Source organism: Phycodurus eques, chromosome 9, assembly GCF_024500275.1.
Source record: "Phycodurus eques isolate BA_2022a chromosome 9, UOR_Pequ_1.1, whole genome shotgun sequence".
NCBI classification, from domain to species: Eukaryota; Metazoa; Chordata; class Actinopteri; order Syngnathiformes; family Syngnathidae; genus Phycodurus; species Phycodurus eques.
Window position 1 is genome coordinate 23,050,910 of NC_084533.1, and position 16,627 is coordinate 23,067,536.

Sequence of the window (16,627 nt, forward strand, 5' to 3'; positions counted from 1 at the left end):
CGAGTCACTCGCATGATTTATTTATTTATCATTATTATTTTTTTGGGCACAGTTTTTAACGCCGGAGGCTCTTCCTGATGCAATTTCTATCCGGTCTTGGACCAGCAGTGGCTGGGAATTGGTGCACTGACCGGGAATCGAACACACATACAATTTATTATTGCAACCCCAATAAATAAGGGAGGTTTACAAAGGGCTAAAATAATATTTTTTTTAAATGATACGGCCGTAGCAAGGTTTATAAGATTTTTTGGTGGACATTTGAGCAATCAAATCGCTTGTAGTAACCTGACATTTACACTAGAGGACGCGCTGGACTCATTTCAAATTCTCCGTGATCACGCGCGTGCTTTTTAATTAATCATCTGTAAATATATGTACTCTTTATTTCAGCTGTAACAACGTAATGAGCTGTAGATTACGCATATTTCTAACCATTTTTTGATTTTGATTTTTTATAAGGATGTCTTGTTTCGCTAGGCTCGTACGACGTTTGTTTCCCTGGAAACGAGACAGAAGTGAGTCCTCTCGATTTAATCTCCGCTCTTTGACGTCCACGTCTCCTCCTCGGTGTCGGTGTCGGGTCCCAGCCTGCCTGCTTGCCGGTCGCTCGCGATGTGTTAGAAAAGAAGAAGGGGGAAAACAACAACAACAACAACAACAACAAAACCCCACATACACTCAGGAGTCAAATTTATAGAAATGGCGGAGGCCACTGTGACTCTTAAAGGCTTGCGGACTCAAATGGGTAAGGAAATGATTGACCACCATTGTTTTTGTTTGACTGAGTTGTGCTTCTTCTTCTTCTTCTTTTTTTTTGGCGGTGATTTGAACGGACTCGGCTCCCCCCCACCACCTCCGCCAACCCGGGGCTAGTAATGTTAGCTTCCTTCGTTGCGACACTGGACTAAAATTGGACACTTTTTTCCCACCCCACCGTAACATTTTCCATGTCGTAAATATAACGTGACAAGGTTACACTTTGCTGTCTCACCCCGACGGCGAACTGAACGAATCGGCTTGATAGCACTCGCGGCTAAATGCTAAAATGAAGTTGTAAGGTTAATCATCTTCTTCTTTATTTGGCGACTATTTTTATTCTAATGGTTTTTTTGTCGCTTGCACTTTGTTACCAAACGTGTCGCGATTGTTTCTCAACTTCAGACGGGATAAAGTGAGTAAAAATGAATGACTTGTTTGTGCTTAGCGTCGGCGACGTAGCTGCGTTAGCTCATCGGCAGAGCTCATCCCATCAAGAAGAGTTAAGAGTTGGCTGTCAAGTGTGCTTTGCACTCAATTTACTCGTGATGCAACATTATGTGTTGGTATTTGCCTTGAAACAAGTGTATTATTTTGAGCTTAAGTTCATCTGAGTGCCAGTTTGCTAATTGCTTTCTTGTGCCCCTTTCTCGTCATGCCCTTTGGTTGCTGCTGTGGCTGTATGTTGACATATGGCATAACCCCCTCCTTTATCTGTGCAGGGTTACCATAACAATGCCTGACCTGATTTTATTTATGTATTATTTTTTTTAAGATTAAGCGTCAGTGTCACAGATGCAGAGGCCGGATAGAGAGAGCTGATGCACTGATAAGGGTTTGTGTCGCAAAAATGAATGCTCACTGCATCTGTGGGCTTTTATCAGTTTGCCTCTTTCAGTCTGTGCAGGGCATGAATGCACAGTTTGTTTTGACTGGGGCTGGGGGGGGGGCTGACAGTTTTGAGTGTTTTACGAGTACAAGACAGGGAGGGGGGTTAATGCATACCCGGCGTGGGCGTCGGCGGGTATTACTCCTGGCAACCAGTGGTCACGTTTACTGCTGATGTTCTTCCTGTTTCCCCCTTCACTTTTCCATCCAGTGCTTTCATTCGGGAATATTAGTCCACCCTGATTTTTTTAAATTTGTATTTTTAAATAAAAATTCAGTAACAGGGACTGAGATATGCGCCGAATAATGACAAAAAAACGAATGCAAGTACACTAGAGCGGTACAACAAGACCATGCCGAGTTAGGTTGACGCACGCAGCACATTAGCAGCGGCATGCGACAGAAGCTAATGATGCTATAATAATGCTAATGCAGCAGTCTATATCTTCACTCAGGTGGGATTCAAATGTAATGACACCACTCACATAAAGTCCAAATCAGTTCTTTTGTCCATAAATTTGGTAAATATCAGCCCGGCAGAGAGTCGTATCAGACGCCATGGCGAATGAGAACTAAAAAGGAAGCAGCAATCTTACAAAATCAAACCATTTGCCACATTAAATGTCACTCGTGCTCAGTCATCCACATGACTACTAGTTATCAACTTGAACTGGTTTAGAACTGAACCACGTGCTAGCGCTGGAAAAAAAGTACTTGAACTTTGTCTTTCCGCTTTAACTTGTGGTTAGCATTCTCCTTTTTGTCTTTGCACTTGTACAACATTCAAGGCATTTTTTTCCGCCCCTCCAAATTTGACACGTTTAAAGGCGTTGGACCTTCGAGGTTGCACTGTAATGCCAGGAATCTCTCTCATGTGCATTGTGATTTCCACAAGAATGCCGGCAAGGAGAACAATTACCCATTTGAAATGATGGGTTAGCACCATTGCAAGGTTATTGGGTCTTGTCAAATTATTAAAAGCACGACAAGTATTCCTGAAAGTCTTGGACTGAATCACCACAGAGTAGTAGCTTCAGTTTTGCTGTGACTTGTTCTCTTAGGTTTGTTCCATAACTGTGCTTTTATGTAAACTCACTGGTCTAACGCACTGCAGGAAGGTCAGACTAATAATTTGAATAGCAAAACAATGTGTAATAGGTTAGTTATTGTCTTTTCATTTTTGAGTATGTGAAAGTCAACCTTATAGAAATGGTAAAACCAATCACAATGAGAAGTGCTGTGATAGATAAAGCATTGACTGAGTGAGAGAATGAGTCCATCTGGAAGACTCCCCGGGGTTGAATCACAAATAGCCCAGGCTTACCTTTGCATGACAAGGTCTGGAGTAATCCTGTAGATTTGCCAATGTGTTTAAAAGTGTGCATGTGCGCATGGAACTGTGAGCAGGTATCAAGATTGCTAAATGAGGATCTGCCGTTAAGCCAGCCATGGGACGCTGCGAGCCAAGATGGCTTTTTTTGCGGTTACAGTGCTTTATCCAGACTAATTGACAAATGAGGTGCTCGGTTTAGAAGGTCATATAGCCTCAAATACAGTAAACCCTCATTTATTGCAGGGATACATTCTACCTTCCCATCCGCATATCTGCTGGTATCGCTTTCTGTCGGGATATCATTATTTTCATCCATTTGTTGCAGGTCGCAGAATTTAGGTCTTTGCTGGCAAAGTAAAGCCACTTAACTCTGGTTGCGTCATTTTATCGAGCAAATTGATACATGCCCACAGTTAGCAGTCCTTCGCTTGCATCACGTGACTTAAGAAAAGCCCAATCAGAGGGCAAATCGTTAAGTTGCACCGAGATGAGTTAGTAACCAAAATTCATGTTTTAATCCACAATCTCCTCTTTGCAAACAGCGATGTTAATAACATCTGTAACCCTAACAGCTGTGTTGCAGGCATCATCTTTTTTCCCACTTTTATGGGAAAAATATTTTAGCATTTAATTGAGTAGTACGCTCTTTGTCCTCACAAATAATATAATTCAGCGAGCTAGTAGAACAACAAAGGCGCATTAGTAGAAGGAATGGTAATGTGGCCTCACCGTCCGTCGGGAAGTCGAATCTCAGATTCAGGAGGAGCAGTGTGGTTTTCGTCCTGGCCGTGGAACAGTGGACCAGCTCTACACCCTTGGCAGGGTCCTCGAGGGTGCATGCGAGTTTGCCCAACCAGTCTACATGTGTTTTGTGGACTTGGAGAAGGCGTTCGACCGTGTCCCTCGGGAGGTCCTGTGGGGGTGCTTCGGGAGTATGGGGTACCGAACCCCTTGATACGGGCTCTTCGGTCCCTGTACGACCGGTGTCAGAGCTTGGTCCGCATTGTCGGCAGTAAGTCGGACTCGTTTCCGGTGAGGCTTGGACTCCGCCAAGGCTGCCCGTTGTCACCGATTCTGTTCCTAACTTTTATGGACAGAATTTCTAGGTGGAGCCGAGGTGTAGAGGGGGTCCGGTTTGGTGGCCTCAGAATTGCATCTCTGCTTTTTGCAGATGATGTGGTTCTGTTTGCTTCATCAAGCCGTGATCTCCAATTCTCACTGGAGCGGTTCGCCGCCGAGTGTGAAGCGGCTGGGATGAGAATCAGCACCTCCAAATCTGAGACTATGGTCCTCAGTCTGAAAAGGGTGGCGTGCCCTCTCCGGGTCGGGGATGAGATCCTGCGCCAAGTGGAGGAGTTCAAGTATCTTGGGGTCTTGTTCAGTGAGGGAAGAATGGAACGGGAGATCGACAGGCGGATAGGTGCAGCGTCTGCAGTGATGCAGACTTTGTATTGGTAAAGAAGGAGCTAAGCTGAAAGGTGAAGCTCTCGATTTACCGGTCGATCTACGTTCCCACAGCTAGTGACCGAAAGAACAAGATTCCGGACACAAGGGGCCGAAATGAGTTTCCTCCGCAGGGTGTCCGGGCTCTCCCTTAGAGATAGGGTGAGAAGCTCGGTCATCCGGGAGGATCTCAGAGTAGAGCCGCTGCTCCTCCACATTGAGAGGAGCCACATGAGGTGGCTGGGGCATCTGTTTAGGATGCCTCCCGGACGCCTCCCTGGTGAGGTGTTCCGGGCACGTCTCACCGGGAGGAGACCCTGGGGACCTCCCAGGACACACTGGAGCGACTACATCTCTCGGCTGGCCTGGGAACGCCTCGGTATCCCCTCGGAAGAGCTGGAGGAAGTGGCTGGGGAGAGGGAAGTCTGGGCGTCCCTGCTAAAGCTACTGCCCCCGTGACCCGACCTAAGCGGTAGAAAAGGGATGGATGAATGGTAATGTTCTTCCACTACTGCATGACATTATTGTGCATTCACATCAACATGGCATCAGATAGCCCCCAAGGACCACATGAGTAGCCAGTGCACTTGTAGCACATTGAATAAATGCTCAAATAGCTTGCCATATACTTACGCTCAACATTTCCCACCCACCCAAAACCCGCTCCAATGTACAGTATTTGAACTAAATGACCTCAACTCTGAACTGTTACACTTTCGGCCTCCAACCTTTTATGTGCACTTTTCGCTCACCAAAAGACACAAGCTAATAAAAACCCCTGCTCCAGACATTTCCGGAGTAAAAAGCGGTTGGCCGTATGCACTTCCTTTAACTGTGTGTGTCTCAGAGGCTGCTTGACGAGGTCTTGCGATCTTACTAGCAATTTAGAGAAGTAGCGGCTGATTAGTGCTAGAATTGGAGCGGTCGTTTTACGCGGGCAGGCCTGCTTCCTCTTCCTTGACTTAATGACAAGCCCCCACGGAGGGCGGCACTGCTGCTTGCTGTAATTAGTCCGCAGCTCCAGACGGGACTGATTGCTGGCCAGACAAATGGGCATCACTGAGATCTCGCTCACCTCTTAAAATGCACCTTAATGCGTTTTGGGCAGGATGAGTTGGAGGAGTGGCCAGTGTTGGTTTGAATATATGCAAATCTCCTCGGGGATGTAGCGATGACATGCGTCCTTTCTGATTGGCTCTTCATTTCTATGAGCACACCTGGCTCTCTTGAGGCCCTCTTCTGCAGTCTAATGAGATCACTTCAATTAACACATAAATGTTCTTTTCACTCTATGGCGACCATCTTCACACTTATATTTGGGTGATTTATTTTGACAACAGAAGCTGCTCAGGCCAAAGCCATGGCAATGTTGCTTTGGTGCCATCTGGTGGCATCTTGGTGACAAGGAACTGTTGACGTGAGTTGGGGCACATTATTTAGACAAAAGTAGTTCTTTACTGCCCGGCCTCTGTAAGTAATTACAGTACTGGATAAACTAGTGCTGCAGCAAATTTTCGGCCCCCGAAAAGTTTCGGACCGAAAGACTTTTGTTGCTGAGATAAAATGGCCGTAACAGGATGATGTTGTGACGCAAGCAAAAACCACGGCCAGTACGCAGTCGAATACGCTATATTGTAAAATAAATAAATAAATGTGCGTTAACATTGAATCGTCACCAAACCTCCATGCTTTCTGTTGTTTTTATGGGGGAATGCTTGGTGCACGCCATTTTGCGCCGCCCCAGTTATCTACAAGCTATAGCTATTGTGGCCCAGCTGCGGATGCAAACGTTCGCTTCATATCCAATGTCATTGCAGCATAAGTCACTAATCACCGCTTCCATGGTAGAAAATAAGCTAAACGTCTGACAAGTATCGTTATCACGAAGGGAGGATGAGTAGTATTTAACAGGAAAAAGATGAAGAAGCAGGCGGCATGGTGGCCGACTGGTTAGAGCGGCGTTCAATCCCCGGCCCCGCCTGTGTGAAGTTTGCATGTTCTCCCTGTGCCTGCGTGGGTTTTCTCTGGGCCCTCCGGTTTCCTCCCACATCCCAAAAACATGCATTAATTGGAGACTGTAAAATTGCCCGTAGGTGTGAATGTGAGTGAGAATGGTTGTTTGGTTGTATGTGCCCTGCGATTGGCTGGCAACCAGTTCAGGGTGTACCCCGCCTCCTGCCAGATTATAGCTGGGATAGGCTCCAGCCCGCCCGCGACCCTAGTGAGGAGAAGCGGTTCAGAAAATGGATGGATGGATGGATGGATGGATGGAAGATGAAGAAGCCATGCTAATTGCTAAGCTATTGTGACATGAAGTCGCAAAACACCAAAATAAGTGATTGGGTGATACAGTACACTTATCATACAGGTCTGGCTTTAACCGTGTAACAGCGGAGAGTAACTAACTTTGAAGAGCAAAATAGGAGCCAAAGAAATAATTGTCCAGAGAGAACATACTGTAATACACAATAACGCTAGACAGCCACGCGGGGACCGAAACCGGAAATGAATTAGTAAGCCACCGCACGTCACTTGAGAAAAGGGGCCTATAAGTTAAAAAATACTGTACATTAATATAATAAATATTTCTAATATACGATAGCCTTTATGAGGTCCACAATGGGGACATTTGCATTGTTTCAGCAGCAATAGTGACTGCAGGTAATGTAAAATAGTATGCAAGAGAAGACATTTGGCAGCAACTGCTTCTGCCATTACAAGGTTGATGGAAATAATATAATACAAATAATAAATATTGAAGCCATAATTTATCAACAATTACAAACTAAAATAATTATTATAAATGATACATTGAACAGTATACGTAATTATTTTTATTCAATTTCATTATAGACTCCAATAACTATGCTACGGTAATCTTGACATAATTTTAAAAATAGGGAAATTCAGACGACCCTAGTGAGGATAAGCGGTACAGAAAATGGATGGATGGATGTTCTGGAAGTGAATTTCTATAGGTTGGCAGCTCTGCAGTCATTACCATAAATTAAATGTTACTAATAATTGGCATAATAATTTCTCTCGGGTTTTCGGTCTTTGGTTCCTCATTTTCGGTTTCAGCCAAGAGTTTTCATTTCGGTGCATCGCTAGTATAAACCATTTATTTACTCATGGATATCTGCTATTCGCGGCACGGCTTGGTTCCATGTATCCTCCGAATAGTGGGATTTCTCCACTATCAAATAGGGTTGGAACTATCAGATATTATTAGAATTGAGTAGTCCATCAATTAGACCATTGATAATTTGAATAATCCTGATGAAAAAGGTGCAGGTGTTTATATTTGTGGACTTGAGGTCGCCATCCTCACAATCTACTTCAGTATCTGTGACTTGGAGTGGGTGCCTTTAAAAGGCGAGGCCTTGCCTGGTGAGTGACAAGGGCGTTAGCAAATGTATAGCGTTTGAATAAATAGCCGAAGCTATTAAAATATCTGGTAACCACACTGCTGTTGTTTTTATTGTGGTGGATTAGTAAATAATTGAATAGTAGCTGTGCAACAATTAATCAACACCTAATCGACAACTACTTTGGTAATCGCTTTATTGTTTAAAGACATTGTTTTACTTAAAATTGTCCAAATGCTCAGAATGTCAGCCTCTCAAAAGTAAATATTTTCACATTTCTTTTGTCCTTCATGTAATTAGACTAATTATCTTTGTGTTTCATCAAAATAATCCATTTGTACTTTGTAAAACAATTTTTCCCCCTTTTTTCTGACAGGTCCAGACCATTAGCTCAATCATATTTATTTTGTTTGTAGATTTTCTGCATTGTGTATCTGAAATAATGTCATGTTTTTGAAAAGTCTCATTGAATTATGTTTTTAAAAATCCAAATCATTGATTAATTGAAAAAAAATAATTAGGAGATTAATCGATTTATTAAAATAATCTTGAGTTGCAGCCGTATTGAGCAGCTTTAACATTTACGCTTGTTGGCCCCGACTGTTTTCCAAGCAAATTGGCGATGAATAGCTCTTGTTTTAGATGGCATTGGGATTGTACAGGTGTACCTAGTGAAGTGTACAGTGTGGTCAGTGTATTAATTACATCCCAAATACGAGGTGATTGTAAGGCACTTGCCCATTGTGTTGTCTTAATGCGGCCATGAGTCATCCTGGTCCACATCTGGTTTTCATCCGCACTTAGCATATCACTTGGCTACAGTTGCCCTGTTGTACATCGTGCTTGGCATCTCTTTATTGATCTCATCTTTAAAAACAAAAACCTTTCTTGAGTGAATCTGTGCTGTTTTCTCCCTGCAAATGATCTCCTTCAGCACACAATGGCGAGCTGCTTTTTCCTGTCTGTTCTCCTTAGGGATAAGGATAATGCTGTGTTCTGAGAGAGTGTGGCGTGTGCAAATTCGTCGTATGTGCGATTTCTTGGCTCATGTTTCACTGATCTCTACAGTGAACATAATGTCACATTGCTGCCAGCAGCAGTTTCGTCAACTGGAATCCAACCAATTACTTCCAATGAAGAATATCTTAGTTTTTTTCAATGGTTAGGTGTGGATAAGACTGCACAATTGGTCGAATTTTAATCGTGATCATGATTTTGGCTGCTGCAATTAAATTAACCTGACCGTTGAGAATTTTTACATTTAAAATGCGTGCACAGTCGCATATGAAGCACTATCCCAACTAGTAGTCAGCCAATCACCAGCAGGAGTCTCAGTCATGCTGAGAGAAGAAAGTGCATGAAAAAATAATTGGACATGAGGAGCTAGTGCCTCAGAAAGGGATCAACATCTGTTTTCTGGATGTGTTTCGATGCAAGGCAAGTGAGCTTAACCAAGAAGTCATAGGTAAAGAGTGCAGCAGAGTTGTCTGCTCCCCAAGGTAACACAAGTAATCTGTTCAACCATCTGAAAAAATGGGAGAAAACATTACCAGGTCAAAGTACGTTGATGCCCAATGTATTATTTGTCAGGCTTTTATTTTGAAGTTGGCCCTCGCAGCGCATTGCCGGCTTGTTCCCACCGTAATGCATAGTATGAACAATCGTTGTGGCGGCTGGCTTGACTTCTTCTTTTCGACCGGATGCTGGCCTGACTGCAGTGAAAAACGCCGGGAGTAAATATAGAGGGAAATGACAACTGTTGAGTTCTTTGCAGTTTGCAACTATGGCTGACCTATGGTGAAGCAGAACAGAACAACGGAGCTACCTGTCCTTGACAATTCAATTATCTATTATTTATTCTTATTTAAAGTTTCATTTTATACTGGAAAACTTTAGCATATTGTTTGCAAGTAGTGCAATAAAAATACAGGTGTTTTTGCTAACGTTGAGGTATAATTGTGATGAATAATCATGATTGCAGTATTGATGAAAATAATAATTATTATTATAATAATGATTATCTTTTTGCCCATAATCGTGTGGCCCGAGACATGGAAAAATGTCTTTTGGTAGGTTCGGGGCTGATATTGTCACAGAACACAATATTCTGTTTCTGTGAGTCTTGAATGAGCAGTCAAATTACTCTAAAACGGCTGGCAATATGGGGAACTCTGCTTTGAAAAACGTCAATCAGTTCATATTGTTAGTTGATTCGGAATGTCAAGTTTGTTTAATCCTCAAGTCATCCACAATTATCTCTCCATTTTGGAGCTTGACGGGTTATGTACAGTATATTCAGAGCCTTTTATGAAAGAAAATTAGATGGAGTTTAATGTTCTGGCATAAAAAGAATACAGATTCTCCATTCTGCTTGTCCTAACAGCCGAACGGGACAGGTTAAAAAAAAAAAGATGGACTTTAATGCAGTTCATTGATCGTCTCATTGGTGTTTTTCTAAAGAAATAGAAACATTGCTTGACATTGGTAGCATCTTATTTGTACAGAGTATCACATTGTTATGGCCACAGTAGGATGTGAATGAATGAATGAGTGAGGTTGGAGGGAGCGTTGTTTCCGTATCACATGACAGAAGATCTAATTTGCCTACTTGTCAGCAATTCGGTAGTGCTGAGAGGGGACCGCTGAGAAATGCAGTGAGGACGAAGCTGATCCAGCTTGATCATGTGAGGTTTCCTTCCTACTACATCTGCTATGCACCACTTTCCCTTGGTGAATGGGAAACTGCTATGAAAATTATTAAAATTACCAGTTTTGTTGGCCTCTAATGCTTGATGGGAAACATTGGAAGGTGACAGATAGAATGCAAAGTCATAGTTTCTCTCAAATGCATCAGATCACTGCAAACACTTTTGAGTCTTTGGGTTATTGAACCTTTTTCAAGATAGTTTAGCCTTCAAAAGAAGCTGCTGGGAAATATTTGGAAATGTGTCATCTGTTGATTGTACAGTAGAACCTCCAAAATTTATTGCAATCCAGTCCATGGTTGACTTTGAGGAAATTATTTCTATCAGAAATACTGTGATGTGTGTGGTGAAGGCTCTAACCCAAGAGTTGCCATCAGAAAACATTTAACTATACTGGCAAGGTTTTAAATAGTAGTTTAACATTTCTGACTGTCATTCAAGAATAAAAGTAGGCTAACCACTGTAAAAAAAAAAAAATCTAACCTGGCCGCCTCAGAGTGCTCCTCGGTCAGCCAGGCAGGTGCAACGAGCTGCTGGAGGACCGAGGATGGGACCTCCATCCCGCTTGCCTGCGGCTGCCTCACTTGGAGTGCACCGCGAGCACCAACGTTACACGATATATTGCCGGTTTGATGTTGTATCATTTTGTAATATACAGTCAATTGAAAATATAAGCTAACCTGACGACCCAGTGAGAACGGTGACGGTACCGTTCATTTGTATGTTAGCGGGAGTGGTTTGGCAAGCCCTGCAATATGTAGTCGTCTGTAGGACACCACCGTTATATTTGTTTCTACCCTTGATTTGAAGTAGAGAGCTGTCCAATTCCTTCTTTTTAACTTTTGTTGCTAACCGGAGTTAAAAAATCCGGTCAAGAAACTACAGCATTGACTCCTTTTGCGCAAGGGTGCTCTGTCCCCCCTGCGAGTCTCGTGAGCACAAGGTGTACATGAGCAAATGATTGACATCTCATCTCTTACGTCGCCTGTCTCTACACCCGCTATTCTTGTTCTGCTGTGCCCAGTTGTAAAATAATAATTAAGAGGCGTTAGATGGGCCCAGAGAGGGATTTTTCAAACGATATTTATAATAGTATTCTGTTGTCAGGTCATGGAGACAGTTTTAACATATATGACCAAAAGTTTTTTAACCGCAAATTCCCGCCTTAAGCTATATCGGTACCCTGTACTTTGTATCGGCGACTACTCAAATGTAAGTAGTTGTACACGTACTCGATCTGAAAAAAGTAGTTTCAGTTAATGCCTAACAATTACGCCTCCCTACCTTAGCTTTGTTTTCATTTAAAAGAACGTCAAACAAATCTGGCATCTCTGCACAAATAAAGTCATTAAAAAAAATTTTTTTAACAAAAGGCATTATTACAGGTATAGAATCTGAGAATGTCTATTCCAGAATTACGACTTTACCTTGGAAATGACATTATGCATTTAAACTTACTTTTAAACGTTCTGTGCTCTAAATTGTCGACTCCCACGCGGTACCCTGAGAATGCCCGGTCTCGGAAGCTAAACAGGGTCGGTCCTGGTTAGTACTTGGATGGGAGACCACATAGGAATACCAGGTGCTGGGGTTGGGCAGTAGGCCAATCACCTGCTCCAGTAAAAACCTGTGGTCAATATGTGCCTCATGACACTGAGAGCTCTAACTAATTAATTATCCACTTGCCCTTGTCCAGCTGCAGCTGCGCAGGCCCAAGCCGAGGAGCGGCGAAGCCAGGCCGTGAGTCCAACCCTTCCAGCAAACACAGCAGGCAAACTTCAGGGCTGTCGGCCAGGTAAACCACACCACACCTCAACGCAGCTTTATCACATTAAATAATCTGAACAGTTTGCTGCCACACAATCCAATTGTAGCCCCCCGCTCTGCATGGTTTACTGCAGAGAGGGCCTGAGTCATCACCTTACTACTTGACAAGCTCATTAATGATAGCCCCCCACCAGCAACTTGGTGCAAAGCTGTTTCTGTAACATGTCCATGTAAGCTGCAAACTGCAGGTGTATATATACCATTTATTTATTTATTTTTTAAACGGTGTTGATGTGCCTTTGCAGTCCTTGACGGTGCTACACTTCGAGTTGACGATCGTCTGCGAGTAGCAAAGGAGAGACGAGAGGAGGCAGACAGGCAACAAGGTAAGAAGAAAACTCTCCTCTTTATTTTACTTAAAGCTAACAGTGTTCCCGTAGCCATGGAAAATGCAAGCTTTTATTCACTACTCGCTAAAAGTTGGGCACATCGCACACTGAGCGACGGGGGCGAACTCGACTGAAGTTGACCATTGTGAAAAAGTGTTACAGTTGGCGAGTCTTTTCCGCACACCAAGTGATTGAGCATTGCACATCTACCGACACGCTACAGCTTAAAAACTGCAACCCTATGCTGGGTTTTGAATCTCCACGTACAGCATACTGTCACTGTATTTTTTTTATTGAACCACAACAACATGGCATGATTGTCAAGGAAGAAGCGGATTGCCACCAAGTCGCTCAATGTGTGGTGGGCCTTAGTTTCACCCTGAACTGTCACCCAATAACTTCTACCCTGTATTGGGTTTTCACTCTATACATTTTACTCTACTGTATTTTTATTGAACAACCAAAACATGGTGCAATTGACAAGGAAGAAGCAAATTGCCACAAAGTGGCTTGGTGTGCGCCGTGCCTTAGGTTCATCCTGAAATGTCACCTGAAAGCCAAATAACCCTAACTTTTTGTGAGTAGTTGACATCTCAATGTAAACATGTGCTCGTAGCTATCAAACTGTTAATGTAAAATAGACCTAAATGTCGAGCTAAGGAAGAAGCATTTGAAATTTCTATTTAACTCAAATGTCTTTGTTTGTGTCATCTCAGTCACAGACCTACTAATGATGGTGATGCATATTGCCTTGGGAGGAAAATCAATGGTTCATTTGCACGCTGAATCAGTGAATTAAATGCTCATTCACACATTAGGGGCAACTGTGGTTTTAGTGTCTTGCTCAAGGGTACTTGTGCTAGAGGAAAAAGCTCGGGGTCAACCCCTCAATCTTAGACAACAACTTTAGTCCCTGAGCCGAGCCGCAAAAATTGCCCAACCAAACCGTTTTCTACTTGACAAGCGCATTTTGTTGTTCCACAGAACACTGATATAATGCACGCATTCAGCTGCTTTGTCCATGAAAGTCCCCTGACACCTCCTGACATACTACGTTTATGCTGTTTTTCATACCCGAGGAGGTTTGAAACCCCTAGGTTACTTTAGCATACTTCTACACAACCGTGCTCTAGTTTTACATGGTCGATTTGCTGTGGTTCCTGAACAGCACCTATAGTTGATCGCGGAATATCTCCAATGTTAGAAATGGTTGCGACAATGCAACTGAATTTGTCCATGTCGTGTCTACAAAAGAGTAATAAAAAAAAGATCTTAAGTGAAAATTTCAAATGTAAAATTTTCTGTCTCTTTTTGTCTGCCATTAGCTTTGCGTGAATCTCAGATCATGGAGCGTGAGCGTAAGGCCAAGATGCAAGTGGAGCGTCAGCAAGAGGAACGTCAGAAGAAGGCTGTGGAGCAGCGAAGGAAGGAGGAGCAGAAGCGTCAGGCTGTGGAGGACAAGAGGAAGCAGAAACAGGAAGAGGAGAAGGTAGCTAACGCAGGCCTGTGTGCCTGGAATGTTGATTATGAATGATTATTCCTGTGACAAAATGCAAAAAGAGAAAAGCTCTTCATTCTGCTTTGCTTTCATGCGGCAGGAGCATTACGAGGCAGTGATGAGACGAACATTAGAGCGAAGCCAGCGGGCCGACCAGAGACAGAAGAGATGGTCCTGGGGAGGATTATCAACAGACTCAGATGGGCGAACAGGTAATGGCAGTTTTGTTTGTTTTGGGCCATTAGAACCATCTATTTGCATTTACGTCACACCTCCACCGTCAGTATGGTTCCCATCAAGGGGCACTCTTTCTTTGTGAGCACTTATGGCCTGATTTACTACATCCCAAATAACAAGTGCTAAATTCCACCAGCTGTTGGTAACATGTACAAAAGTAGTGGAGGCCACTGTGTTTAAAAGAGGGTTTTGCTCTTTAGGTGGCTTTGATTGTTTTCACCATGCAACATTTTGAGAGCAACGCAAGTCCAAGATGAAGTTTAAAGTGATGGAATTGGAAGTGTTTGTGCAAGAAGCAAACAAAAATATTACTGATTTACAGTAAATCGTCCTGAGTGCATGGCAACTGGATGAATATGTATGTACTGAGCCCACGTGAAATTGCATTTAAAACTTGGGATAACCCAGAAAAGTGCTCCGAGACAAGCCACTACCAATTGTCACTGCACTGAAAGACCCAGACACAAGGAAATGCAGAGTTGAACGGAATTTTGTTTGGCGATATGGCATGACTCCTTCTTGTGACTGGCTCCAAGTCTGCCCTTAGCTCATTCAGAAGCTCCAAAATTGCATTTCAAAAGTGTTTACACAAGTGGAAAAGGTCTCCCCACCGGCTCTCATTTAGTTCTGTGTGCTGTTTTGCACCTTTCACAAGTGCCTCTTAAAGACGCAAAATCAGCCACCGCCACTCCAGTTAGGTTTGATAAATCACATTGCGCATGCTAAATTCATCTATTTGCATGTAGACCTCCCACAACGTACGAAATGAACCGCACAGCGATTTTGCTCGTTTGGCAGATGCAATCCTGGTAAATACTTAAGCTTCCACTCCTGCTTGCATCTGTTTTTACGTGCGCAAACCTTAGTTAATCAGGCCCTTAGTCGGGAAACAGGTTTGCCATGAGACTGTTCCAACAAAATGTTGAAATCGTCTTGTTCAGCTAAAACATTATAACTTAGGGGATTTATGGGACTCAGCCTAAATCCGGAATGATTAATTAAGCAATGTATCCAATTACCTTTCTTTCTGCACAACTTACAAAAAGTTTGGGATATTAGGCTTTCGGTTAAAATTTGAGATTCGTAACTATAAAATCCGTAAGTGGAGTACTTTTTAGGCAATTTGCTGTTCTCTTACAAGGAGCGGAAGGTCAAAAGTCACAGCAGGTGTTTGATCCATGGAAATTTCCAAGAACGTCCGCTTGTATGCCTTTCTGTGACTTGCAGTCTTTCTGTTGCTCTGTTGCAGTGTCCTAATGACATTGTGACATTAACCTCAGTGAAGTGCTAAATTAATAGCAATGGCGAGGTACTGTTGCGTAATTGTTAGGTGTCCTCTTTATCATGATGTAAAAATGTGAACAGCATGATGAAGAGGAATGTTTAAATAATTTTAATTGAACCAGGAAATGTATTGGTCCATCCATGGATCAAACTTGTTGTTAATTTTGCCTTTCAGATCCTTGTTAGAGAACAGTTTTACAAAAAATACTGAAAAACTGAACAATTGGAAATGCGCATTCAAAGGTTTAGGTTAGGTTCATCCTGAAATTTCACCTGAAAATCCAGTATCGCTTAATTTTTGTGAGTAATGTGTGTATATATAGTGTCCCATCCTACATAGCAAAACATATATGTACATACTGTTGGCCTACTGATCCAAAAGCATCTGTAATTGTTTGGTTGATTTTGACTGAATTTCTCTAGCGTTCATTTGGTGCCCGTATTGTTGGACAGTGAATGAAGAAAGGCTTAATGGCTCCTAGCCAAGTTGCACCTTCATCTCACTGTGCCGAGAAGTGAGATCACGACGCCTCGTGTGTGTTGTCGCTCCCCGCTGAGAGGTTTCTTTCCCCACAGGAGACTCAGATGCCAGCGCCTGTTCTCCAGTAGCTATAGTAATTTCTCCTGCCACACCAGAAAAGCCACCAAGGAACCGACAAGGTTTTGTTTGTGATATGCCTGCCGGTTTAAATCTGTAGCATGGGCACACGTTGGTGCTAGGGACGCTTGGGTTATACTGTACCTTCTCTTCCTCACACATTCTTCCACAGCCTACCACTGACGGTTATATAGATGGAGCCTCTCCCTGTCGGTGTGCTTTCTGCTCTCAGGGAGTGCTGTTTTACTTTTAGGTCTTCGACTCACGCACATTTTCGGGCAGGCCCAGGTCATTGGGGGTACTTTGATGGATGCATGGAAGCCCAGTGAAGTGCAAGGCTGAGCTACTAATGTCAGAT

The 16,627-nt window shown here is 43.1% G+C and overlaps 1 protein-coding gene across 15 annotated transcripts in view; it reads left to right on the plus strand.

Annotated features, from left to right (window-relative positions):
* The first annotated feature begins 473 nt into the window (after positions 1-473).
* Positions 474-16,627, plus strand: part of map7d3 (MAP7 domain containing 3) — a 38,786-nt gene continuing 22,632 nt past the window's right edge. For 4 of the 15 annotated variants that reach the window (XR_009769146.1, XM_061684998.1, XM_061685000.1 and 1 more), the window contains exons 1-6: positions 475-748; positions 12,193-12,291; positions 12,569-12,649; positions 13,978-14,141; positions 14,251-14,362; positions 16,248-16,331. Coding sequence is in view for 14 of the 15 variants with exons in the window: in XM_061684998.1 (XP_061540982.1) it covers positions 703-748; positions 12,193-12,291; positions 12,569-12,649; positions 13,978-14,141; positions 14,251-14,362; positions 16,248-16,331 (586 nt within the window). In the remaining variant the exon portion in view is untranslated. Of the gene's footprint in view, positions 749-12,192; positions 12,292-12,568; positions 12,650-13,977; positions 14,142-14,250; positions 14,363-16,247; positions 16,332-16,627 lie in introns of all 15 variants that reach the window. The other 11 variants (XM_061684993.1, XM_061684994.1, XM_061684996.1 and 8 more) reach the window with 6 other exon arrangements.